Raw genomic sequence first — 25,673 nt, forward strand, 5'->3', positions numbered from 1 at the left:
CGCTACTAGAAATATATCTAAACTAATAAAAATGCAGTACAACAATATTTAATTCAAGGGGTAGTCATTTACTACGAATGTCTTGGTATTTAAAATAAAATAAATGCCTGCTAAAACTACAATTCCCAGATGTCCTCGAGGCTCGCGTGTGACGTCATCACGTAGTCTCACGGCTCCTTTATTTAAAAGTGGCTCGCGATGCTTGGAAGTAATAGTTACCTTTTTATTTTATTTTGTTTTGCTTTGATTTGTTTTACTAGTGTTTTGATCCATAAATAGATTCCATGTGACCATCTTGTGCGTTTGATACGGTTATGCCGACATAGTTATTACCGTACAATAGCATTGTCTGCTAATGTAAACATCCTTGGGACAAAACCTCTTTTTTTTTTTTTTTTTTTGCTCAGGTTTGTGCTCATTAGTCCAAAAATCCTACTTCTGAGTAGAGCAGGCGTTCCGTTGTAACCGAATCTCCCCAGCAAGTGTCAAATCTGTTACCTAGGTTGTTACCTCGGCACAGAAGTGTAACGTTACATGTTGACAGCTTCCTTGTTTAATGACTACAGAGATCTTCATGTCCTTGTAGATCGACTGCAAGATGAACTGGGACCGCCAGGTGAGCTCCATCCTCTCTGCAGCTGACGACAGCGTGGCTAACATGAGGGTGAGTACATTCTAATGCATAAATGTATTTATTTCTAGAAATATAATCATTTTGTACTATTCTATGTCCACAGGGGAGACTGTCCTCACTGGGAAACACAAGCAAAAGAGAAGGTGCATGAGTTAAGAAATTCATGTCATTATTAACTGAGCTAATATATTCGCTTCTCTTCAGAGTCATTTCAATTCAAGGAGAAGTTTCATGATTCCGATTTTGACACCCTTGCCGTCAGCGCTCCATCATCTAGTGCACAGCAGGTTCGTCCTGTTAATCCTGGGGTGCAATGGGCAGATATAGCCTCCATCCAGTCTCAGCTCCAGACACAGAACCAGGTGATTATGGAGTCACTCACCAAGAAGCTCAGGGACATCGAACAGGAGAAACAGTCTCAGCAATTTCACATGCAGACGCTTCAAGGTAGCGCAAATTGACGATCGAAGCTTCGTGAAGAGCACAAATAGTCAATCCGTAACACCGACGTGTCTTCCAGCCGAGGTGGACCGATTGCGTCAAGACTTGAGAGGAAGGAGACGTGAGAAGGACTTTGGAGGACAGGAGCAAGTGATGAGTGATGTTGGAACGAGCGCCTTCCCCAAAGACAGGTGCGTTACAAAATCTTGAGCTTGTAAGAAATCTTTCATTTTCCCTTCTTATGGTTAGCTGGAGCTCCAAGACATGTCGAGCAGAACTGGAACATCTACGCAAAGAAGTAGAGCAGCTGAAAACACGACTGAGTGAGTCACACTAAATCTGCAAGACTGTGCAAGACTCAATATTGGCATTCAAAACATCGTTATTATCTTCTCGACATGTACTTTGATTTATTTCATTTGTGCCGCGGGACAAGGGAGGCAAGAGGAGGCCATGATGCTCCAGGAGAAAGAGGCCCGAGAGCACCGGAGACAGTGCCAGCATAGCAGTGAGGTGAAAGAGCTTCCACTCTCTAACATATGACATTTCTCATTTTGTATCTCAATAGCATGTTGTCTTTGCTTTTTCTAGCAGATGCTTCAGGAGCTGACAGATCGCTACAAATCTCACAGCACAGATCTGGCCAAACGTTCCTTTGAGTATGTGCAAAAGGAGGTCCACCATATCAGGTGTGTGTACTTTTGCACGCCCTGGATGTTTGTGCTCTGATTCACCTTCGTGCAATTCTTGATCTCACTACAGCAACACCGTGTCAGAGCTAGAGGGCGAGGTCATACGTCTGCGAGAGCGCCAAATCACGTTAACAGCAAGTAAGACTTTCCACTGCTGCTCCAAGTCAATTTTTATTTTTTATTTACGCTGCTATGACTATCTTGCTACTTGAGAGCAAAAAAAAAATTTGTATTGGCCAGACGACTCGCCCAGGGTCAAAGTCGAAGAGGCCAAGCAGGACTCGGACTCAGATGACTTCAGCCCCACAGCGAGCCTGGCTGAGATCAGCTCGGATCTCTCACTGCTGGATGATCTCGGTGAGTCAATTATTACTCTAGGTGGCGCTATAATCATTGAAGTAATGACCGTGCAGCAAAGGATGACCTCACCAACGACCCCCATCTGCTCCTCCGCTAGCTCTCGAGCGTCAGAGTATTCCATCCGGAGTCAAGAACGACTTCCTAGACGAGGAGGAATATGACGACCGAGACATCCTGGATGATGACGATGACGTGAATCCAGAGTTTGGATCCGACCTGAGTCTGACGGATTTCTGATCTTCTTTTCTGTGAGGTCAGTTTTGGGATATCAGTAGGAAATTCCCGTTTATTTGCATTGCTATTTTCCGATTCATTTATTCTAGTCAACACATTTTATTTGAATTTTTTTTGACAATAAAGTAAAAAAACACAACGCTCCATTTCAAATACCTTTTAATGATAATGGTCCATAATCCACATTGACCAGCAAAGCCACACAAAGCAACAGTGAATTGCGTTTGACACCTCAACAGACAAAACATTTTAAAATATGGCTTTCCATATTAAGAATTCCATCTCGAAGGGGAATGCGTCTTGTACGAGTTTTTATAAATTAATCTACCAACGCAACAATAATAGTATTTACAATATGAACACTTCATCAAGGCCACTGCTCCGGTCGTATTTTCATGACATAAATAGAAATGTTTAAAAGGCACTCTCACCTGGACTACAATATGGGGGGGGGGCAAAAAAGCATCAGCAACAATACTGGATTTCAACACGAGGTGGACACTTCATTAGGTACACCCAGTCAATCCATATGCACCTAATGTGACCAACTAGCGTTAAATAACACACGCAAAATTTAAACACACACACACTTAAAAACGCACACACAGCTAAAACACACTCGCACAAACAATAACTTTTCTCAGAAAGAAATAGAAAATGAAAATAAAGTGCAACCTCATTGAAAGTAAAAGTAGGCCGTTTGTTTTGTTCTCCTCCTTTTGTATTTCGTCCAAATAGTGAATTAGGATGTTTCATTTTTTTCTCCTGCAGTTGGGCAGATGCTTTTATTTGTGAAGTTACTCTATGACGTTTGTTTTTTTTTGTTTTAACTCGGCCTCTATTGGAGGAAATACGGTAAATGAGAAATGGCGGCTTTTTCTACCCAGTACTGTTTGTGGTCACACAAAACCTGGATTCTTCAAGATCAGGAGTCACAACTTAGAAGACAGACCGGGTAGTTCAATCATGGCAACTATTACCCATGAAGAAAGGATTTTTTTTTTTTTCTTCATTGTTTGGCTGTGCATACATATCAGTAGCTGTACATCGACAAAGGTGTCTCCTCCATCATGTCGTCCTAGGAAAAAAAAAAAAGAGAAACACACCAAAGCCAGTTAATTCAAAAGGAGACTTAATAAGAAATCGACTTTTTATTGGCCTGGTATAAATAGTCGGGTCTCTGAATCTGTTCAAGTCCGACGCTCCAGCAACACTTTGTTGTCATGGTAACAAAGAGCTTGCTGTTAATGCGCTTCTTTTAGTTTAGAGACTGAGACCTTTTTTTTTTTTTTTTACTATTTATGTTCTCAGCTTTCAAAATAAAAGGATGGACATTTTTGAAAATCATTCTCCCTCACCATAGGCAAGTCCTGTAGCCTGCGGAATTCCGGCCTGTTGTCTCGTCGTCGGAGTTTGAGGAAGAGGAGCAGGGTGATGACGGCGGCGCTGATGATGAAGGCCGACACCAGGCCGGCCAGCAGGGGATCCAGCTTCGGGGAGTCGTGGACCATGACGGCTGGAGCGGAACCACAAACCACAAGAGATGCATTGGAGTTTTTCCAAAAGTACCCACCGGACATAATTAGTTACATTATAATGTCATTTAAATGTACTCATTTTTATTCCCCATACGATGATTTTTAATTAAATTATCATTAGAATTTTATTTCAAATGCAACCACTTTCACTTAAATGTACATTATTTTCATGTACTTTCTATTATTGATTATATTGACTGCTTCAGATGATGTAAGTGGCACAACCGTGCTATTAAATTTGAATTACTTTATATTATATAATTGCAACTTGGTTGTTAGGTCGGCTATCTATACGCGTTGCTATGGAGCACTGTTTTGCCAACTCGACAGTTTTCACATCATCAAGTAAAAACAACCACAGAGGAGCGAGCCATCCCTTTTTCTCTGGCTCATGGAAAAAAGGCAACGTGCCAAGTATGGACTAATAAAACCACATCACCAGGAAAGCAGGAATCATGGGAGGTTTTTTTTTTTTGCCAATGTCCTAGAAAATGGAAAGATAAAATGAATAAGACGGCACGCTCCCACAGTGGATCAAGAAGGCCTTCATGGGTGTTTAAATAATTGAGCGGGCAGATAAAGTGCTACGCAACACGAGTCCCATGACTGTCTCCAAACAGAGGAACCCAGTGTGGACGGCCTGGTGGCGACAGTACTTGTGTGTAGAAGAAGGAGAAAAGAGCTGGCTCGTGTCTAAACAAACAAAAGAACACTGTTGCTTTTGTTCTCGGGCCAGTTTAGCCTCTGTCATCATCTAAACAGTGAAAAGCCCAGGACATATTTAGAAAGCACTCGGTGACTATTTTGCATTTAGGGCAAGTGAGCTGAAAAGTAGAAGGTAACACAAGTTAATATGAAATTGCGTTGTGCTTACTTTCGCCCTTTACGTTGAGCTGCGACGGGGTGTCTGGATGCAGTTTGGTCTGCGTGGTGGTGAGGCCGAGTGGAGGGATGCTGGTGTGCAAGGGGGATTCGCTGGAGGTCATCTGGAGTAACGTGAGAGTCGTCGTCCGAGAGGTGGAGCTGGTTGTTAAGATCTTCGTGGTGGTGTGCGTGGTAGTGGGTGTGGTCGATTGCTGAGTCGTCAAGGGTGTGTTATTCGACGTGATGCGAGGCAAGGGGGGTGATGTGGGGGGATGCGTTTCCACGGGAGATGTCCGGCTCGATGGCGTAGTGGAGACAGGAAGTGAACCTGGCGAGTGATGTGAAGTAGTGTTGATGTCGGTTTTGTTTGAAGGGATCTGAGGAGATGTTGTGTCCGCCGCAGCTTGAGTGGTGAGTGTGGGGGAAGCAGAAGGTATCACGTCGTTGGTCAGGTTGGTGGAGCTTTCTGGGATGGACGTCGTTGAGATGACCTCCATGTCGGTGGCTACAAAAGAGAATCATGTTAGCTCTGTTGAGAAGTTCATTTTTATTGTTACTAATTCCTGTGTATTTTGTTCCATCTTCTATTTCTTCAAATTTTTTGTTGAATAATATTTTGTAGCATTTTACATCTTTTTTTTAAAACTTTTTAATGTTTCGTTCAAATAAATACAGTGATCCCTCGCTACTTCGCGTTTCGTTTATCGCTGCTTCACGACATCGCGGATTTTTTTTCAAAATTAAAAAAAAAAACATTTAAAAGTCAAAATAAAACGTCTAAATTGAGGAAACATGTGTCTAACCTTTAGGACAATGTAGTATTGCTCCAAATGTTCGTTTACATTCCTTTAGAAGTCCGTTTTCGCGTGTTAGCATGAATTAGCATCTTTCCGCTAACTCATTAGCCTGCCTAGTACTTCTTGTTGGTGACCGTACTTCGCGGATTTCTCTTATCGCGGGTGGGTTTTGGAACCAATTATCAGACCAAAACAGTCGCTAAAAAAGGCGGCCACTATCTGCAGAGCTTCTGGCGACGAGTCGTGAAAGCAAACTGTCGTCTGATGTAACCTTCAAGTGCCTGTGTATGTGCCTACGTTCCTCACGACAAAGTGAGAAGTCTCACACGGCAAATGATTTTTTCATGTCTTGCTCTATAGCTATCCAAATACTTTCCCTCTTTGCCCCTGCATGCCCCACATGGGTGGCACTTTGTCATCTTATCGACCTCCTCGACAGCTCACGATAATGAGCAAATATAGCTCAGCTAATGACTTCCCGTAGTGCATGGCATCCATAAATCTCCACACTTACTGTTCCCTCTAGTCGGTTGTGGCGTCGCAATGGCGACTTCCCACTCCGTCGTCGTACCGTTGCCAGAAGAGGAAGTGGAGTTGGTGTTCTTTGGAACAATTATGGGCGGAAGATTGCTGGTGAGATTCAGGTCACGTTCTGGTGGTGGTTGTGTCGTGTGCTCGTTACCTGATGGGAAGGCAAACAGAGCCAAGTTTGATTAATGGTTATTCGGTGTCGTGGGCAATCGGTTTGCGAAAATGTAGACCGAGTGCGGTCCAAATAAATCTGAATTATAATTTTCGGTTATATGTGGACTAAAAAGTTGCATCGTCAGTAAAAGCTGAGCAAACGAAGGAAGCAAGAAACGAGGGAGACCTTTGTAGCTACAACATTGCTGATTATTTTTCCCTATTATTCATTATCAATATATGTAGATATATTTTTAAGCTAGTTACTCAGTCATTATCAACATGACACAAAGCTATAATAAGTCTACACACCCCTGTTCAAATGCAATGTGTTTTAGATCAATCATTTGAATGTGGCCTATAACCTGTACAACACAACTAAGTGTTTTTTTGTAATTATTTTTCGAGGGGGAGTCAAATTAAAACTGTACGCACATCTTGTTCAAGAAGAGGATGTGGTTGTGGTCAAAAATTCCCCATCACGTACAAACAGTTAGCTAACACACACGTGCTGTCATTTCAAGTATCTCCAATTAAATATTGAATGCTAGCAATATGAGATTCGAGGCCGCGACATGAACGAATCATTTCTTTCTCGGATTTAATTTGTGAACACTGCTTCCCTTTTCCATATCTCTTGATTACTTTAACAAGTTTTGTTCTCATTCTCTTCCCCGCTCCCTTCTCAACATCTCGTTGAGGCAATCCAGAATGCACATGTAACATAATGGCATTAGCGCTGGCTAGCTCATTAGCACAGAGCCTTTCATTAGTTCAACTATCACTCACACACGTACAGTTTGCAGTATAACATATTTTCAGCAATGTTTACTAGCGGATGGAATTTTCCATATGTTAACCAGTCGGGGACAGTGCCTCTGGATTGGCAGACTGGGGTGGTGGTTCCCCTCTTTAAGAAGGGGGACCGGAGGGTGTGTTCCAATTACAGGGGAATCACACTCCTCAGCCTCCCTGGTAAGGTCTATTCAGGGGTGCTGGAGAGGAGGGTCCGTCGGGAGGTCGAACCTCGGATTCAGGAGGAGCAATGTGGCTTTCGTCCTGGCCGTGGAACAGTGGACCAGCTCTACACCCTCGGCAGGATCCTCGAGGGTGCATGGGAGTTTGCCCAACCAGTCCACATGTGTTTTGTGGACTTGGAGAAGGCGTTCGACCGTGTCCCTCGGGAGGTTCTGTGGAGGGTGCTTCGGGAGTACGGGGTGCCGAGCCAACTGATAAGGGCGGTTCGGTCCCTGTATCACCGATGCCAGAGTCTGGTCCGCATTTCCGGCAGTAAGTCGGATTCGTTCCCAGTGAGGGTTGGACTCCGCCAAGGCTGCCCTTTGTCACCGATTCTGTTCATAATTTTTATGGACAGAATTTCTAGGCGCAGCCGAGGCGTTGAGGGGGTCCGGTTTGGGGACCTCAGCATCGCGTCTCTGCTTTTTGCAGATGACGTGGTGCTGTTGGCTTCTTCAGGCCGTGATCTCCAGCTCTCGCTGGAACGGTTCGCAGCCGAGTGTGAAGCGGTCGGGATGAGGGTCAGCACCTCCAAATCCGAGTCCATGGTCCTCGATCGGAAAAGGGTGGAATGCCCTCTCCGGATCGGGGATGAGATCCTGCCCCAAGTGGAGGAGTTCAAGTATCTTGGAGTCTTGTTCACGAGTGAGGGGAGGATGGAGCGTGAGATCGACAGGCGGATCGGTGCAGCGTCGGCAGTAATGCGGACCCTGTACCGGTCCGTTGTGGTGAAGAGAGAGCTGAGCCAAAAGGCAAAGCTCTCAATTTACCGGTCGATTTACGCTCCTACCCTCACCTATGGTCACGAGCTATGGGTCGTGACCGAAAGAACGAGATCTCGGATACAAGCGGCCGAAATGAGTTTTCTCCGCAGGATGTCCGGGCTCTCCCTTAGAGATAGGGTGAGAAGCTCGGTCATCCGGGAGAGACTCGGAGTAGAGTCGCTACTCCTCCACGTTGAGAGGAGCCAGATGAGGTGGCTCGGGCATCTTATCAGGATGCCTCCTGGACGCCTCCCTGGGGAGGTGTTCCGGGCATGTCCCACCGGTAGGAGACCCCGGGGACGACCCAGGACGCGCTGGAGAGACTATGTCTCTCAGCTGGCCTGGGAACGCCTTGGGATCCCCCGGGATGAGCTGGATGAAGTGGCTGGGGAGAGGGAAGTCTGGGAGTCCCTCCTGAAGCTGTTGCCCCCGCGACCCGACCCCGGATAAGCGGAAGAAGATGGATGGATGGATGGATGGATTAACCAGTCAGTCATGGAAAAAAAAAATATTTACACATAAAGCAATTTAAAAAAATCTAACGCAGTAAACGTGCTTATAAATAAACAGAGATCCCTATCTGGATAATACCGGCCTTGTGCAACAACTTGACTGATACTTTTGATTTTTTTTTTTTTGTATATCTTACATGTGTGCCGAGTGGGGTCATACGGTACAGAGAACCACTGTTACGTGCTGCAAGTTCGAGTTGGTCTATATGAAACTCGACATGTAGGAACCTGCTTCTGCAATCCTCAAAGCAGAAAGTTGGTCCTCCTTAGTACCTTAGCTTACTTTCAGTGAATGTGCTTTTCTTTTAAAATAACTAGACATGTTTAAAAACAAGTTTCATCCATTATTCATACATGTTATTATTATTAAGGTCACATTGGAACTGACCCCAGGAGGCCATTTAGCTAGCATAATAAGCTAACGTAGCATCACCTCTGTGCTTTTGCTTGTCAAACATCACACGCATTGTGTGACATTTGAACCACGATGTCCCCTAAAGAATGTGTCAAACTCCAACGGTTTGAAGCTTTAATCAACCATGATAATATATTTTCCTGATATGTCTAACGGGGTTTTTCCTGTTGCACATTTCGCAGGTGCTCGCCGCCTACTTACTGACCTCAGACTGCCTACAGTCTGTCATTTTCCTATCCGCTCCAATATGTCACCCTGTAATGAACGTTACGATCGCCGCTGGGTCGTTCTGTTCTAACAAAAAATAAATAAAAAGAATATGCGGGATCGTGGTCAAACAGGCTTTCCCTCAATATGTGCCCGATGGCAAGGAAATCACTTTTATTTCTAATCTGGATTTATAGTAGATATAAAAAGTCTACACACCTCTATTTAAATACCAGTTTGTGTGACGAGGCAGCCAAGAGCAACTTTAAAGGAGCTGCAGGAATTTCTAGCAAGTACTGGCTGTTTAGGACATAACAACAGACAAAGAAAAACATCCCAAGTTTATCTACGGTTCGCAAAAACAAACATCCCCTAAACTTATGTGGGAAAATGTGTCGCTCCAGTGAAACCAAGGTGACAAAGACACAATAATAACACACGGGAACATTTTCTTCTTCAGTCTGGGAAAAAAAACTGTGACCTTTTCTTCTTTCATCGGCACTAAAATAGCAGAATGTGTGAGATGTGAAGAGCGTTAATTAACTGCCATGTGTCGTAGTCTTGTAATTACTTAATGAAGAGCTGAAGATTTTTGTACTTAGTATAGTTCCTTATCATCTGATAATACCCAGCGTGACAATGTCAAGAGGTCACGTTAATAATACCGCAAACGGAAAAGTCTGGTTGATAGTAGCCCACAACTGGTCCCATTGATTGCATACTCATCCATTGATAGTCAATAAATGGGAATTTTAATCCCAAATGTGAAAAACTGACAAGCGGGAAATGAGAACATAGATGTGTAATAGATGTGCTGAAAGAGGAAAAGGAAGGGGAAATGTGTGAAAGACAAAAGTGTGAAATTAATGACATAGAGAGATGACTCCTCTTTGCCCTTCAGGAGGAAAAGAACTATATTTAGGAAATGTCACATCAACATCTTCAGTAAACCAGAGATGAAGCTTTCAACAGTGATTTTTTTTTTCTCGATCAGATGCTAATGCTAAAAGTATGGACACCCGAGAATGACCCCAACTTACAAATTGTTTCCATTTATGGGCTGTGGGTTGTTTGATTTTTTTTTGCTTCCTGTTATGACTCAAAATTCAAGTCACAAGCAAGCTTAAGTTGCGCTGCCGCATAATTGAAGTAGGGAAAAAATTAGAGGTACTGTAATGCCCTTGCATGTGGGCAAGGAGAGCCACAGTTAGGGGTTCACTTTCAGTTGTTTACTGAATAGGACAAAATGTCAAATACAAACTGAGGACATCAGAAATGACTCCAGCCAGCACCAGGCCTGATGTCACCTGAAAGGCCACGCCCCCTAAAGACACACCAACACATCATATTTTATAAAACCAGTTTATTTTTTTATAATATATTTATGTTTTATACACTCCACTGGTATATTTTCTTTACTGTATTAACAACATAACAACCGAGCTGGAACCGATTAATGTCATTGTAATTCATTTCTATGGGAAAAATTGATTTGACCAAGAACAAGAACAGGCACCACGCCACTGCATTGGAAAGAAAAAAACATATTTTTTTATTCTTGATTAAAAAAACAACAACAACACTATTCTATTTTAGTTGTTGAGCATGACATAGATAACTTTCCTTTACCTTTGAGTGACAACTCTGGAAAGTTTGAGGTCAAACACAACAATGCAGCAACAATGTGACGGGTGTAGCAAAAGTACTCACACCCATTTACACAATGCAATAATTGCAGCGCAATTATACCAAGTACAAAGAAAACAATAGAATAAAAAGTGCCTACCATGATCAGCAGATCCAACATGAAGCAGAAACAAGGCACCAAGGTAAATACACGTTCTAACTTCCATCGTCATCTCTTCTTCTTCCTTAAAGTTACTGTATTCCACGATCGCTCAGTCACTTGTGTACAGTGACGCACTGCAGCTTCAGCTTCTGCTACAGTGTTGTGTTCGTGGCTGAAACAGGAGTCTCTCTCTCTCTCTCTCTCTCTCTCTCTCTCTCTCTCTCTCTCTCTCTCTCTCTCTCTCTCTCTCTCTAGCTCTCGTTTACCAGAAACTGTGCCACGTGTTCCCAGTTCAAAAATAGCCCGCTGAGCTCACACTTTGGCTGCCCTAAAGGTCAGAATCGCCTCAACAGAGCCGAGTTATTCCATTCAAAATTAAAAAAAAAAATTATAACAATGTGCTTTTGTAAAGACGTCTCATTTCGATCGTGTGCGAAATAAAAAATTTCCTGACTCGTCTTGTCATTTCAGAGTTTGGCCACCGAGTGGCGCTGTTGCCATATAGTTACGTTTTGGCTCGTCTTTTTTGCCCCGTTGCTTGGGTACGCATTCACGTCCGTCATATTGAATGTGTCCGATCTTCCCCTAAATTAATGCAAGTTAGATGACTGAACTTTAAATAGCTCCAAAATGGACTTGCAACGTTTATTGGCAAATTGAATGTTTTGGTTAGTAAGGCCACAAGCCAATTGACAGCCAGGGTTACAACAGCACTTGAACGCAGCCAAAATTGCTTAATTGAATCGAACTACGTCACTCTACTGTCAAAATGACCACCGTCGTTTTTTTCGGGCAATGCATATATAGGAGTGATATTGTCTAGTAAAAAAAAAAAAAGATGCCAAAATCAGGAACGCTAGCATTTGAGCAGTGAGCGGTGTTGCTGGGCGGGATGACACTGAGAATTCCTACAGCACTGTAACGCAGCACAGAGTTCGGAATCGGAGGCAAAAGCAAAGCAGCGGCATCAAGCTGGCAGCCAGCCCGCATCGTTGCTCTCCCCCAGCGGACGCAAAGGTATGGAAAAGCTCGTTATAATCCTCAGAGGCTCCATCACTAGCTCCTCCTAATTAATCCCGCGCATCATGTTTGCGGTTTAATGATGGCGAGTGTCGTATCGGGAGGCGTGCATTGCTAAAGTTAGCCTCTTCGCTAGCCGTGTTGAATGTTTCTAATAGGTTCGCGTTAGCATCGGTTAGCTCGCCGCTGTCAAGTCGGGTGAGCTAGTGTTAGCACGCCGGCGAGTGTCCCACTATTACCACCGATTATCACCATTTATGAGACCACTTCATTTAACTTTCACTTGAAGATTTATTCGTTTTTCCTCTGTTCTTGTGTTAAGAGGTTAGGGGACATTTGACAGCTCCGTACCCCAGAAGGGGTTACTATGATGGAGACGCCGGGGCGGATAGCAAATACACAGGACGCCTTGGACTTCACCGTGGAGAATGTTGAAAAGGTAAGGAGGCAATTGTGTGATCATCATGTTGTGCATTAAGATTTATGACCAGAGTATGCGTGAGGCTAAGCTAACAGTCTGCATCTTGTTAAACAATACAGATACGACTCAAAAATAAACTTGTCACACTGACACAAAATATTTTTGTCATAGTTAAATAGCTTGTGGGAAGCTCACGAGGTAGAATTTGAGCACACTTGTTAAAAAGCACAAATACGCACTAACGTGAGAAGACTGACTTTTTAAATGACGTCACTTGCCTCCAAAAACTCCATTCAAATGGCATAAATTCAGCCTACATAACTGGAACAATCGCTAGCCCGGGACAAAATGACTTGGCCATCACATATTCTGTGATGCTGGCAGAAATGAGGTCTTTAAATTTTAAAGCAGCAGTGATGCCTCTTCATCCACCATTTTGCACAAGATTGATTTCGGGTGGTGAACTGTGTGTAGTGTTGTGTTGCGGCCATAAATCTCCCTGCTGGGTGGCCACAGACGCTACTGAAGGGTTGGGTGGGGGAGGATGGAGACAGGAAGGTGTGTGTGTGTGTGTGAGTAGAGTAATGTGCAGAAATGGATGGGAGTGGGCGGGGCGGGGGTGCAGAGTGGACCGGGAAAGAGGGGCATCCATGGAGGATGGCGATGTCATTAAAGGTGCAATGGCGATGTTGTAATTGTACTTTAACATCTTCTCGGACCTTTGCTGTCATTTTAGCAACCAAGTAACCAGTGCATACATAATTAATATGTTCATTAATAATTGATCCACGTTCAATTGAGCTATAGTGAAAGTACCTGGTGTGTTAGGTGGTGTGAACCATATGAACCAAGCACTACTTTTATCTAAATGAAGTTCTTCAATTTACTTGAACATAGTTTTTCGGTACTAATATGCCACAAGATGGTGGCAAAGCTGTTGATTTTTGTGGACATAGCCCCCGGAGATGATGGTTCCTGGCTCGGCGGCCATGCTTTTGTTCTTTCTTTGGTCCGACAGACAACGTTCCACATTGTCCTCACTCGCCAGCCACACACATACTGACCTGACCTCTGAAAGCGAAAGACAAGTGAAGGGCATGGCGCTGTTAGCATTAGCATTCTGTGAGGATGTTTGAATGTCATCGTCTAATGTGTTACTGTGCTAAAAAAAAAATTGGACCCTTATGACATCGCCGGTAAAAAGAGGCTTTTTTTTTTTTTCTTCATTGATCCTTTGCGGCTGCCTATTTGCGTTTTGCTCGTCACTTGGCACAATTTAGTTTGAGAGCAGATGGCGAGGCTGTGACCAAAGGGACATTTTCTCACTTGTGTCACCACTCCTCCGCCTCGCAACGGCCGATCTGCCAAAAGCCCGCTGTACTCAGGTGCAGCCAGGTGGCACAGGCGGGTTCCCGCCGTTTCTAGCTTGATAGCGGCTTAAATTAAGTAGTAGCTCAGAGAAATGACATCAAAATGGCCTCGGGCTAGCATGGCGAACGATACGTGACCAAGCAATGTGAGTCCGTAGATGTCTCGCCATGAAGTCACTATAGTCGGGGCTCTGCCTGGTTTTCTACACGTCTCCTTTAAATCCGGAGTGAGGCCGGTGAGCTGCACTAATGATCCCGCAGCACCGCGTTGCTACGTTTAACTCGAATAGGGCAATTGGTGGAACGGGGAAGTCGAGAGGTGCTGACTCACAAAAGCATCCTACTGCAAATTTGCTACACTGATGGAAGATTGCAAGAGCTGGTTTATACTTTTGTCCCCTTTTATTCTCATTTCATACACCGTATCATTTTAATATTAAAACTCTGTCGCTGCTCCATTATCGCATCGTCAAACCTGTCCGTGGTTTTAATGATGAATGGTTCGGTGGATTTTATTGCAAATTTGCGCCTGTTCAGAAGCCATCATTCATCTCGACTGCTCTCAAACGCCCTTGCTGCTTTGTGTACCACTCAGAAGCTGTACTTGTGAGCGCCATCTTATTTTTTTAGGTCAATGCTTTTCTGCTAATCGTGTAAAAAAGTGGCTCGGGGCTTTTTTTTTGGGCACGATATTAGTAAGCAATGTTGCTGGCGTTTTATATTTTTATGTCAAGTGGAACTGGTGAAATAAAAAGGAGCTGTTATGCAATAAAATAGCCAAGAATAGAAATATTATTCCGCGCAACATTCTGGAGTTTCATTTTTCAAACAGAACGAATTTCATTGTCGTAATTGATTTCATTCGATTTTTACTATCCTCTGTTCGCCTTTTGTTGGCAGGCCCTCCACCAGTTGTATTATGATCCCAACATCGACAATAAGAATCTGGCCCAGAAATGGCTTATGCAGGCCCAGGTGTCTCCTCAAGCCTGGCAGTTCTGCTGGGCTCTGCTCAGCCCAGACAAGGTATAAAAATTCACACACCATCACATGCATCGGAGTAAAATTGAACATTCATCATAATTACTGCACAGGTGCCGGAGATCCAGTATTTCGGTGCCAGCGCGCTCCACACCAAGATTTCCCGCTACTGGTCGGACATCCCCAGCGACCAGTACGAGTCGTTGAAAAGCCAGCTGTTCACTCAGATCGCTTGCTTCTCCTCGGGCGCCAAGATGGTGCTGACGCGGTTATGCGTGGCGCTGGCGTCGCTGGCACTCAACACCATGCCCGAGGCCTGGCCCGGCGCCGTGTCCGAGATGGTGCGGGTGTTCCAGGAGGAGGGCGGAGGGATCGACGGGCGGGCACGTTGCCTGGCGCTGCTGGAGCTCCTCACCGTCCTTCCCGAGGAGTTCCAGACCAGCCGCTTGCCGCAGTACAGAAAGGGACTGGTATGATTGGTTGATGTTGTTACCACAGCACAACAAATTCTAAATATTCTTCCTATCAGGTTCGGGGTGCCCTGGGCCGGGAGTGGGGGTCCGTTTGCCCTCTGCTGCAGCAGCTGCTGCGACGGACGGACAGCCCCGGGGCGGTGAAGGCCCGGGTGCTGCGCTGCCTGTCGTCTTGGGTGCTGCTGGACGTGCCGCTCAGCGAGAGCGAAGCCCTGGTGCACGACTGCTTTGTTGCCCTGCCCGACCCCGAACTTTTTGACACCGCTGTGGAGGCGCTGGTCAACGCCATCTCACAGCCAGACTCCCAAAGGTGAGAAGGTTATTTAGCAAAACTGGCTGATTATTATTATTATTATTATTATTATTATTATTATTATTATTATTATTATTATTATTATTATTGTAGAGGCCTAATAATTAGCCAACCATTAAACGATCAGGCCCTACTCCCCTATGATGTCTCAATTAAAACAAATTATGGTATTTAAAATTATAATGTAATAAAAATAATAAATAAAAATAAAAACTCCATAAAATAAATAACTACAATTGAGATTTCAGCCCAAACAGCTTGAAACTTGTCATGGTAATAATGGAAAAATTTCCTTCGGGGAATTGTGAGCGTTATAACTTCATTCGGAGGAGACAGGGTGGGTGGGCACTGGCTGGGCATAAAGGCGGGAGGGAGGGAGGGAGGGAGGGAGGGATGTGATGCAGGGGCATGTTGACAGCTAAAAGGGGGGAGGAGAGGCAAAAGGGGGGGTGGAGGAAGCGAGCGGCATGTCTTGGTTGGCTGGCGTCGCTATGGTTACAGAGCCGGGGCGAGATGTCATCGCGACCGGTCGATTCCGATGTGTTGAATAATCCTTACCCCTTCTCCGCAAAAGGATGGAAGTGGAGGTGGAGGTGGGGGTGGGGGGGTTCTTACCTCTGCTCTAAGACAAGGAAGGATCTAAACGCTGATCAATCACTTTTAATGCGAATGTATTGGCTCTGGAACCTCAAACTATTTTTATATCCTCGAGAAATCTATAGATTGATATTTATTCTCCTGTCTATTTCCTCTTCCCGCCCTCCCCGCCCCGCCTCGGGTTCTCTCCCTCTGTTTAAACTCATCACAATCAACTCATTGGAGGGCACGCGATTGGTGCAGCCGCATCCTGTTGCCAGGCAACCCTTCCCCCCCCTCCTCCCCCGTCTCTGAGGTAATTGCAGAGGGGATCGCAACAGGGAGTAGACCGCAACTGACCCCCCCCACCCCTCCTCGCTCCATGTCAGGCTTCTTTAAAAGGGAAATAGTATGTAAGACCTTTTGATAGTTAAATGCAAATAATTGGGTCTCTGGCGTTTCCAAATAAAATGAATTAAAAAAACATTAATTAGTTCTGGACCACAAACTTCCCCCAAAAAAACAAAAAACAAATATTCATATGTCCTTTTTAGGACATGAGCTACAACTTTATAGCTCGCACTGGTTAAAAATGAATGACTCGTTAAGTGCTACTCGCAGAGTTGCTAATTTCGATTTAAGTGCAGGCAGTCCATTGGCAAAAATGCACGTCTTCATCTCCCTCTTGCTCTCTCTGCATATATGTGTAATTTATTTTTTATTTTTTGCAAACACACATGGCCTGTGGCATTTGGATACACATACCCTTGATCTTTAAATGTCACGCTATTGCATGACTCCATTGAGGACGTCTCTAGATGTCGTGCGAGCCAACTCCGAGCAGTTGCTTTGATTCCAATAGAACACAAAATCTGGCCATTTTAGGTTAATTAAGTTTTAGCTTGAACTTCTACGTGTCCTTGACGGTTGTTAACTTTCTTCTTCTTCTTCTAGGTACGTGAACACGTTGCTGAAGTTGGTCCCGCTGGTGCTGGCACTCCAGGAGCAGCTCAGAGAAGCCGTCCAGAACGGCGACATGGAGACTTGCCACGGGATTTGCCGCATTGCTGTCACGTTGGGAGAAAACCACTCCAGGTTGGTTTGTGTTTTTCCCCTTAACAATATAGAGACATTTAAAAATGATGATTTATGATTTTATATTCAGGATTCTGCTGGAGCAAGTGGATCACTGGCAGAGCTTCCTGGCTTTAGTCAACATGATCATGTTTTGCACGGGCATCCCGGGCCACTACCCGGTCAATGAGACCACCAGCTCGCTCACACTCACCTTCTGGTACACGTTGCAGGTAAGGCATCATCTCACCAACGCTGCGTCCGCCACTTACGATTGTCTTTTATCGCCTTCAAGGATGAAATCATGTCGTTCGAGTCAAACAAGCAGGCAGTGTACCTCCAAGTGTACAGGCCGGTGTATTTCCAGCTAGTAGATGTTTTGCTCCACAAAGCCCAGTTCCCATCGGATCAAGAGTACGCATCCTGGTCCTCGGATGAGAAGGAGCAATTCCGTATTTACAGGTTTGTGGGCACTCAGGATTTTTTTTTTTTAATTTTTTTTTGGGAAAGAAACTAAAACTAGTTTCTCCTTCAGGGTGGACATCTCTGACACACTCATGTACGTCTACGAGATGCTAGGCGCTGAGCTCCTGAGTAATCTCTATGACAAACTGGGACGACTCTTGACGAATACTGAACAGCCCACGTCGTGGCAGGTGGGCGGGACGCTGATTTGAGAAACTTAAAAAACGTGACTAGCTTATTAGCACTGTTAAAAATACCCCAACGCTTTGAATATTTTTATTCCAGCACACAGAAGCTTTGCTGTACGGTTTCCAGTCCATCGCGGAGACGATAGACGTCAATTACTCTGATGTCATTCCGGGCCTCATAGGCCTCATCCCAAGAATCAGTATCAACAACGTTCAGCTGGCCGACACGGTGATGTTCACTATAGGTGAGACTCGGCGCCGGTGATGAACTTTAACCCGGGGGCGCCGGTGGTTGACTTTAAATCCCGGTACCAGGTGCTCTGGCTGAATGGTTGGCCGACCACCCGGTGATGCTGAGCAGCGTCCTGCCCCTGGTGCTGCAGGCTCTGGGCAACCCGGACCTTTCCGTTTCGTCCGTTTCAACGCTAAAGAAGATCTGCCGCGAGTGTAAAAGCGACCTGCCGCCTTATGCCACCAATATTGTAGCCGTATCTCAGGTGCGTTTGTTTTCTACTTCATGACCACATTGAGGTTCATTGTGTTCACTATTGTGTTTTTTTTTTTTTTTTTGCAGGAGGTTTTAATAAAGCAGATCCACAAGGTCAGTTTGTGGTCTGGCTTTTATTTTTATTTTTTTAATAATATAAATAATAACACAACTATGACCTTTAAATTTTACATTTTTTTTTAACTGCTTTATTTTTCTAGACGAGTCAGTGCATGTGGCTGATGCAAGCGTTGGGCTTTCTACTGTCTGCTCTACCCGTGGAGGAAATTCTGAGGAATCTTCATTCCCTAATCACGCCTTACATCCAGCAACTAGAGAAGCTGGCGGAGGAGACGGTGGGTGGACAAAAAAAAAAAGCCTTTTTAATATCCGCTACGTCAGCCAAGATGAATCTTTGTCTTTGTCGGCAGCCTACCCACACGTAACCTCATCGATCCTCGTCGCTGTTGTTTACTGTCTCGCATTTGCTTTGTCAGCGTGACATCAGACTGGCAAATCAGCTCGGAACAAATAGCGGCCAAATAGTGGCGCCTAGTGGGCAGGCCTTCAACCTCTCGGAGACAATGTTTGTTATTCAAATCAAGCATGGCCATTTTGTAATGCGTCACATCGCCATGGAAACTGCAGTGAGTCAAACTCGGAGTCATTAAGCGAATGAGGTGTGGCTGGATGTGGATCCCCAGAGAAGCCTGCAAAACAACTCCGTTTATTGGGTTCTACTCATGAACACGTGTTCTCCACTTGACGACCGCTGTGCTAATGCGGCCTCATTAAGATGAATTCAAGTCATGCGAAAGTAATCCAATTAGGCAGGGGACTTTTTAGTCATGAACCAAAGACGACTCTCTTAACTCAATTGCAAAGACGTCTGTTTTATTTAAAGCGCATTTTTGTAATGACTACAAAAATAAAACATTACAATTTAAGATTTTCCTCTTCACTGGATATTTAATATTTTCTATTTATTTGCATTCATTTTAATATTTTTTTTATATATTTTTATTATTTTTGATTGAATAATGAATGAATGTCTCTTTCGTTTCTCCTCTCAGCCTAATCCGTCCAATAAATTAGCGATCATCCATATCTTGGGGCTGTTGTCCAACTTGTTCACCACGCTTGACATTAGCAAACAGGATGACGAATCGGGAGACGGCTCAGCTGTGCCTGTCAAAACAGCCCCGCCCCCTCCTGGACCCAACCCGGTCAGTGCTCCTCTAAATCTTCCATCGAAAGTCTTGTATGTTTTATTTCCGCCGATACGCATCGTGCATTTGTGTGCCCCTCAGGTGGTGGTGGTCCTACAGCAAGTCTTTGCCCTCATCCAGAACGTTCTCAGCAAGTGGCTGAACGACTCCCAAGTGGTCGAGGTGCGTCGCCTCCTTTCCTCACCCGTTGGAATTCGGTGTGGGTTTGAACGACTTTCCCGTGTGCTACTCAGGCCGTGTGCGCCATCTTCGAGAAGTCGGTAAAGACGCTGCTACACAACTTTGCCCCCATGGTGGAGCAGCTGAGCCAAATGCTCGGACAGATGTACAGCACCATCCCCCAAGCCTCAGCCCTCGACCTTACACGACAGGTGTTATTTTTATTTGTCTGGTCTGCTGATGTCTTCTCTGACGTTGCATCAGAACATGGGTTGCCAAGGCAACTCCGTCTATGTGGTCGTTTCTAAAAATAACCAAATGACTGCCACTGGAGATCTTAAAGGATCGTAACACAGGTTCATCTGAGGTTTTTCTTTTTTCTTTTCAGCTGGTCCACATCTTCGCCAGCCAGACGGAACATTTCCCACCCATCAAGGCTCTGTTTGAGCTGGTTACATCTGTAACCTTGTCCATCTTCCAGCAAGGTAGGGCTTGGTAATATTGCGAAACATTAATTTTCATTTTACACGGTCCAAAAGCGGAACACAAAACAGCTGAGTGAAAACGACATTTTGCATAATTCACGTACTCTACAGAATCTTTTTACCGTTTACGATAGTGATGTTGTAACGCTGCCGTGCCGACCGGGACGTGCGAAAACACGACTGTTCAAATGTTGAATATTTTCTGTTAAATATTCAGAACTTTTGCCGGACATTTCTCCACTTGCACAGAATAATGAGGGAAATTCTGCCTTCACAAAGATATTAGTGTCTGAAAGTGTACCTAATGTTGTGTCCAGTATTATTCCAATATAGCCCAGAAAGGCATTTTTGGGCACTCAAGCCAAACACCGAACACGAAATAAGAAAAAAGAAGACATTTGACGTCCGCCTCTCCCGCTTCCCCTTTATGTTGCCTTCTCCCCCCCACCCTCCTCCACTGTCTCCTGCCTCCCTGCTTCCGCAATGGCTGCCTCACCCTTTGACTCCTCAACTCTTTCCTTTCTGAGCAGGTGCCTTTCTTCAGTAAGACGTGCTCGATTATTCATATGGCGGCCATGTAAACGTTGAATACGCCGCTACTCGAGCTGCTTGGCGGCCATCTGAATAAGCCCCGCGTGTGTGTGTCTGTGTGTGTAGGGCTGCAGGGAGGGCTTGGTTTTGCTTTGCTGACGCCTAAAATATGTTTGGAGTGTGGGAACAGCTAAAGCTGGGCGCTCACTACAGACGTCGGTCGTTGCAATATTAATTTGGAGTTGTCAGCCATTGTTCACTGAAATTGTATTTTTGTCAGATGTGCATCATTTTATTTTTCTATGTTTGCAATTGGTAAAAGAAATGTCGAGTGGTCTGTGTCCAGCAATTAATAATTTCGGTTCATCTTTGGAGCGAACGGGGAATCCGCTGACAGCTGAAACACAAGCCTTGTTGAGATTTTTCGAACGTGTCTATTATCTAGAATCCAGCCCAATTTTTTATTTTTTTATTTAACTCGGCATGTGTTTCAAGGTGAGCAGCTCGCTCCCCATCCCTCCAAAGCGTCACAGTAACAGAGGTGCCTCCTGGGTTCCCACTCCAAAGCCACTTTTCTTTCTTAGGTTTCTTCTGTTCCTCTCTTTCTTTGTCGAAAACAGACCCATGTCTCCTCCGTCTTCCTGCCTATTCTTTTCTTTCTTTCTCCTTCCAAGAGTTTGCCAACGCTTCATCCCTCGCCCCGCCCCCTCCCTTCCCTTCCTCTTTGTTCTTTACTCACATGTGAATTATTTCAATGAACTACTTTTGAGTTCTCTTTTGAGTTCCACATGACTGTTGAATCTGTTCCGTTGCTGTTTGTATATTATTCTTATTCTCTTTTGATTTCTTAAGTTTCATCTTTATTATATTTTAGGACCCAGGGATCATCCTGATATTGTTGATTCATTTATGCAACTCCAAGCTCAGGTGTGTTTTTGGTTACTTATTTCACTCACTTTGAGTTTCTCTCTTCCTCTGTTTCTCTCTGTCCTTTTCTCCTCCTCTCATCTTGGACCTTAAAAATATCCCGTCACATAAGAGTAAGGCTTTCAAATGACTATTCAACTCAAAGGCTCAGCATTCTAACAGTCACCTTGTCACAGCAATCGTGGCCCAGTTTGGGGGGGGGGAGAAAAATCAATGGTACCTTGACTTGAGTTTGATTTTTTTTTTTTTTAAGTGACTCGTCAATTTTTGAGGGCGAGATATCCTGTCAACATGTCGGACAAAGTTTAGCCACCTCACACTTGAACATATTGTGTATGTACGGTATAAAAAGAGCAAAACTGCAATGATTAAAAAAATCAAATTAATCAGTTCATCTTGAAAATTTTAAAATGGTCCAAAGAGTCACCGATTCCTCGTTTTTGTTGTTTTATACGCAAACATTAGCATCAATCCCTGCTTTTTGCTAGTTTTGATGAAACCAACTACTGCTAATTACTAAAGAACGAGCTATTTTTTATTAACTCTTTCTTTTTGTGGGTTCTATTATTATACAATAATATCAGTCGAAATGCTCAAGCACAACCAACAATATGGCGAACACGACTTTAAAAACAACTGCCCACTGAGTTTTTTATTTTTTTAAATCCCCCAATGACATTTATAGACAAGCATTTGCACTTACATCGAAATGGACAATTTAGCATTCAGTGAACTTCAACCGTACTCTCCGGAGAAAAGCCGTGAACAAGCAAACTCAAAAGCTGTAACTTAAATCGACAAAGCATCGACTCGTTTTACGATTCCTCGTAAATCATTTATTTGTCGATAATCCCTCAAAGGTGACTGCTTAGTCTCTGAGTGCCCTCCTCTTCAGTCATTTCAGCCCACAGCCAATCAGAGCCCCCGAAAGAATTAATATTCAACTCTAATATTAATCCCTCCAGACAAATTGGCTGATGGATTGTCTGTTGTTAGAATAATTCTTTTTGTTCTTATTGTCTTCATTCCTCTCCCTTTTTGTTTTTTCTATCTTTGGATAGATCTGACCTCCATCTTTCTCCTCCTCCTCTCCCTCTCTCCTCCATCCTGAATGAGTTGTTTATGAGATGAGTTGTATTATCTGCACATGTCGATTACCTGCACACTTTTGTTGCATATTCAACCAAAAACACACACATCCAAAATTACGTTTTTATTTTTTTTTTATTTCAAACTTTTGGTTGCAATTCTTTTTTTGCGGAGTCGTGCGTCAGAGCATTTTTCTCTCTGAAGTTTTTGGATAGTCCAGCAAGCACTGCGGCCTGGTAGCCAGATCTGTTCTCAGTCCTTCGTTGCTGTCAGATATGACTACCAGGCTGGTAGGAATGGAAATATTTTTTTTCACCCCGCCGTGTCAACCAAGCCACCTAACGCTTCTGTTTGCCTCTTAGGCCCTCAAACGGAAGCCCGATTTGTACTTGTCTGAGAGTCTGGACGTAAAAGCTGTGTACCACTGTGGTAGGTTGAACGTTGGCTTTCAGAATTTCATCGTTTGGTTCCAATTGGATACAGTAAGGAAATGTAGAACCATTTCCCTGACAGTAGACTGTTTTAGGATCATGATTTTAATCCATTTTCTTATATATTTTTATTTTTTTTATTTTTCAAAACGTTTTATCCGAACAAATATTTCATACAAACCAAACTGAATTTTTTTGTTGACATAAAAAACTGTCTAACCTCTGACCATCTTTTTTTTTTTCCCCAACTTGCAGGGATTCTATCGCTAAAGTTCCCCGAGGCTCCGACCGTCAAGTCGACATGTCTCTTCTTTGTGAGTGCGAGCCTTCATGTGAGATGATGACGATTCAAAATCTTTGCTGACGGCTTTGTGTCCATTTTAGACTGAGCTGTTGCCACGCTGCTCCGACGTGCCCCCAGTGGCCAGATTGTTGCAGGAGGACGGAAAGCTGCTGATCCAAGCCCTTCTAGAGGTGATCAATATTTCACGTTCTACATGTAAACAAAAACTGGGTAGATATTGTTTATGCAGTTTTATATTCCCCCCCCCTTTGTTCAGGGTATCGGAGGCGGAGCCTCTCGGAACCTGATGGACCAATTCGCAGAGGTGTTGTTCAGTCTGAACAAGCACTGCTTCTCGCTGCTGGCCGTGTGGCTGAAGGTGGCGCTGCAGCCGCCGGGGTTCCCGTCGTCGCGAGTCACGTCGGCGCAGAAGGATCACTTCTCCCAGCAGATACTTAGGTAGCACCACGAGTCAAGTTTCAATATGTCAAGTTCTATTACAAATTTGAACATTTATTGTTCCTCATAGAGAGCGAGTGAACAAGCGACGGGTGAAGGAAATCGTCAAGGAGTTCACGCTGCTTTGCCGAGGCCTGCACGGCACCGAGTACGCCGCCGAGTACTGACGAAACAAAACCCCCCGACGGGCGACATAAGAATTGATGACGGGACAAGACGTTGGACCCCTTTTAACGAACAAACACCCTTGTGGCTTTTAGGGAGGCTTTTTTTTTTTCCCCGTCCTCCAGCTTCCCAGCATGCTGCCTCGTGTCCCCCTCCAAGTTCCTTTCACTGCAAAATGGGCCGGTGTGTGATTCGGCCTTCTCTTGATCTTCCTGTGGTTTCCTGGTGATTATCCATGTGAAATGAAAATGGTATCGTAACGTAGCTACTAGACGTACTCATTCAGGATGACTTATATATAAATATACATATATGATATCTTTATATATTGAAAGAAGAAGTCGTGCTGCTACTGGGGAGGACGTGATGTAAATGTCATATGTTTGGGGGGGGGGGGGGGGGGTAATCTGGACCACCCCGTGATACCTGCTCTTGCCAAATGATTAATTCGTGTGAGTGTGGTACGCGTTTGAAACTAAAGGACGAGAAGGGAACTCTGGGAAAAGCGAGCTGGGGACAGGGATGGGGAAGCTGCCAGAGCCTGATGAATAGTCATTCCTTATTTCTTCATTTAAAAAGGCTCGCAGAAGACAACAACTCGGTGTCCCTAAAGTCTGGATACAAGCAAAAAAAGCTAATTTTCATAAAATTAAAGTTTTTAGCATGGTGTAGAAGTGGTTGTCCTATCCGCTTCACAGTTCAGAAATTCAGGGCTTGAATCTGGGCTCAAGTTTTCCTGTGTGGAGTTTGCACGTCCTCTGACTTCCTCCCACATTCTAAAACGTGCGTCGGATTCATTGAAGACTATTTTGGAACTAGCTTCTCTTGCCAAATTAATTGTCCATAACTATGAATGTGAAAAATTGACTGCATGGACATTTTTTTGCCATTTTATCCAATTTAAATATTATCAAGTTGTAAAATTTGTTATGCAATCCAATCAATGGCCCATATGCTCAGACTTTAGGACCACCAAAAATGGTTTCCCCACCCCTGCATCGTTGATAAAAGGAATCAAAGTTGTGCATATTATTAGTTATTTCTGCGGCATATTTTTGACTGTGCAAATTCATAGCTGCAGCTTTAAACACTTGTCCAGCGCACTTATATTGGACCTACAAGTACACGACCATAACCTCCTCATTGTTCACTCCATCATAAAAAGACACTTCAACTTTTCACCAGACGGTCATTGATCAGGCTCCTTGAAATCAGGATCGGAGGTCATGAATATCGAAGAGGACCATCATCAGCATTCAAATGTATCTACTCCCATCCACACTCTAATCCTGCTGTCTTACCCGAGGTGCCTGCAGACATGTAGCATGTGTTTGTGTTCAGTGGGGGGAGAGCGGCGAGGCTTTCGGGACTATTGACCTCTTCAGCGTTTGGAAAGTCTACGGAGTTTGTATATGAACAGTGACAGACTGGATTCTCATATGTCTGAGGGGAAAGATGATGGTGGTGAATCAGAGGGAGGGTTTGAAATGTACATTTTTTTGTACCTTGGCTTTAATTTATTAAATATATCTAAGACTGCAGCTGACTCTTGATTTAATGTTTTCTAAAAATGTTTCAAAATATTGTAAAATCTAACAT

General features: G+C 44.2%; 3 protein-coding genes across 6 annotated transcripts; 2 read left to right on the forward strand and 1 right to left on the reverse strand.

Annotated features, from left to right (window-relative positions):
- The first annotated feature begins 147 nt into the window (after nt 1–147).
- Nucleotides 148–4,345, forward strand: LOC125973275 (kinesin-1 heavy chain). Of its 3 annotated transcripts, none has more exons than XM_068652131.1 (12): nt 148–502; nt 587–664; nt 738–777; nt 839–1,081; nt 1,155–1,266; nt 1,325–1,398; nt 1,512–1,588; nt 1,667–1,764; nt 1,838–1,905; nt 1,981–2,124; nt 2,225–2,380; nt 3,725–4,345. In XM_068652131.1, exons 2-11 carry the CDS (start codon nt 599–601, stop codon nt 2,362–2,364), a joined length of 1,062 nt encoding a protein of 353 aa, XP_068508232.1. In that variant the 5' UTR covers nt 148–502; nt 587–598; the 3' UTR covers nt 2,365–2,380; nt 3,725–4,345. The 3 variants fall into 3 exon arrangements, with proteins under 3 accessions (XP_068508232.1, XP_068508233.1, XP_068508234.1); XM_068652132.1 differs by having other exon boundaries at nt 2,008–2,124; XM_068652133.1 differs by lacking the exon at nt 1,981–2,124.
- Nucleotides 2,504–11,143, reverse strand: LOC125973321 (uncharacterized). Its single transcript, XM_049727387.2, has 5 exons — nt 10,946–11,143; nt 6,075–6,242; nt 4,774–5,268; nt 3,720–3,877; nt 2,504–3,439 (listed from the first exon to the last, which is right to left on the reverse strand). The coding sequence occupies exons 1-5, from the start codon at nt 11,016–11,018 to the stop codon at nt 3,395–3,397; spliced, it is 939 nt and encodes a 312-aa protein (XP_049583344.1). The 5' UTR covers nt 11,019–11,143; the 3' UTR covers nt 2,504–3,394.
- Nucleotides 11,144–11,800: 657 nt separating this feature from the next.
- ipo13b (importin 13b) lies at nt 11,801–25,615 on the forward strand. 2 transcript variants are annotated; one of them, XM_049727178.1, is made up of 23 exons: nt 11,801–11,965; nt 12,291–12,407; nt 14,660–14,785; nt 14,854–15,210; nt 15,270–15,523; nt 17,057–17,197; nt 17,268–17,409; nt 17,472–17,638; nt 17,712–17,832; nt 17,927–18,074; nt 18,145–18,326; nt 18,404–18,430; nt 18,538–18,672; nt 19,390–19,542; nt 19,627–19,707; nt 19,779–19,916; nt 20,093–20,189; nt 21,595–21,647; nt 23,099–23,165; nt 23,423–23,481; nt 23,552–23,641; nt 23,728–23,909; nt 23,980–25,615. In XM_049727178.1, the coding sequence occupies exons 2-23, from the start codon at nt 12,336–12,338 to the stop codon at nt 24,074–24,076; spliced, it is 2,889 nt and encodes a 962-aa protein (XP_049583135.1). In that variant the 5' UTR covers nt 11,801–11,965; nt 12,291–12,335; the 3' UTR covers nt 24,077–25,615. The 2 variants fall into 2 exon arrangements, 1 of the variants encoding a protein (XP_049583135.1); XR_007483095.1 differs by lacking the exons at nt 21,595–21,647; nt 23,728–23,909; nt 23,980–25,615.
- Nucleotides 25,616–25,673: the final 58 nt, after the last annotated feature.

This window comes from Syngnathus scovelli, chromosome 10 (genome assembly GCF_024217435.2).
Source record: "Syngnathus scovelli strain Florida chromosome 10, RoL_Ssco_1.2, whole genome shotgun sequence".
Taxonomy (NCBI): domain Eukaryota; kingdom Metazoa; phylum Chordata; class Actinopteri; order Syngnathiformes; family Syngnathidae; genus Syngnathus; species Syngnathus scovelli.

What these genes read in the sequence shown, in the direction of transcription:
- LOC125973275 (XM_068652131.1), top strand. Translation starts at nt 599, where the DNA reads ATGAACTGGGACCGCCAGGTGAGCTCCATCCTCTCTGCAGCTGACGAC. An exon ending in ACAGCGTGGCTAACATGAGG is followed by an intron (nt 665 to 737) that starts GTGAGTACATTC and finishes CTATGTCCACAG; the next exon opens with GGGAGACTGTCCTCACTGGG. An exon ending in AAACACAAGCAAAAGAGAAG is followed by an intron (nt 778 to 838) that starts GTGCATGAGTTA and finishes GCTTCTCTTCAG; the next exon opens with AGTCATTTCAATTCAAGGAG.
- LOC125973321 (XM_049727387.2), bottom strand. Translation starts at nt 11,018, where the DNA reads ATGACGATGGAAGTTAGAACGTGTATTTACCTTGGTGCCTTGTTTCTG. An exon ending in TGTTGGATCTGCTGATCATG is followed by an intron (nt 6,243 to 10,945) that starts GTAGGCACTTTT and finishes CCTTCCCATCAG; the next exon opens with GTAACGAGCACACGACACAA. An exon ending in GGCTACAGGACTTGCCTATG is followed by an intron (nt 3,440 to 3,719) that starts GTGAGGGAGAAT and finishes TTTTTTTCCTAG; the next exon opens with GACGACATGATGGAGGAGAC.
- ipo13b (XM_049727178.1), top strand. Translation starts at nt 12,336, where the DNA reads ATGATGGAGACGCCGGGGCGGATAGCAAATACACAGGACGCCTTGGAC. An exon ending in AGTCGACATGTCTCTTCTTT is followed by an intron (nt 23,482 to 23,551) that starts GTGAGTGCGAGC and finishes TGTCCATTTTAG; the next exon opens with ACTGAGCTGTTGCCACGCTG. An exon ending in TTCTCCCAGCAGATACTTAG is followed by an intron (nt 23,910 to 23,979) that starts GTAGCACCACGA and finishes TGTTCCTCATAG; the next exon opens with AGAGCGAGTGAACAAGCGAC.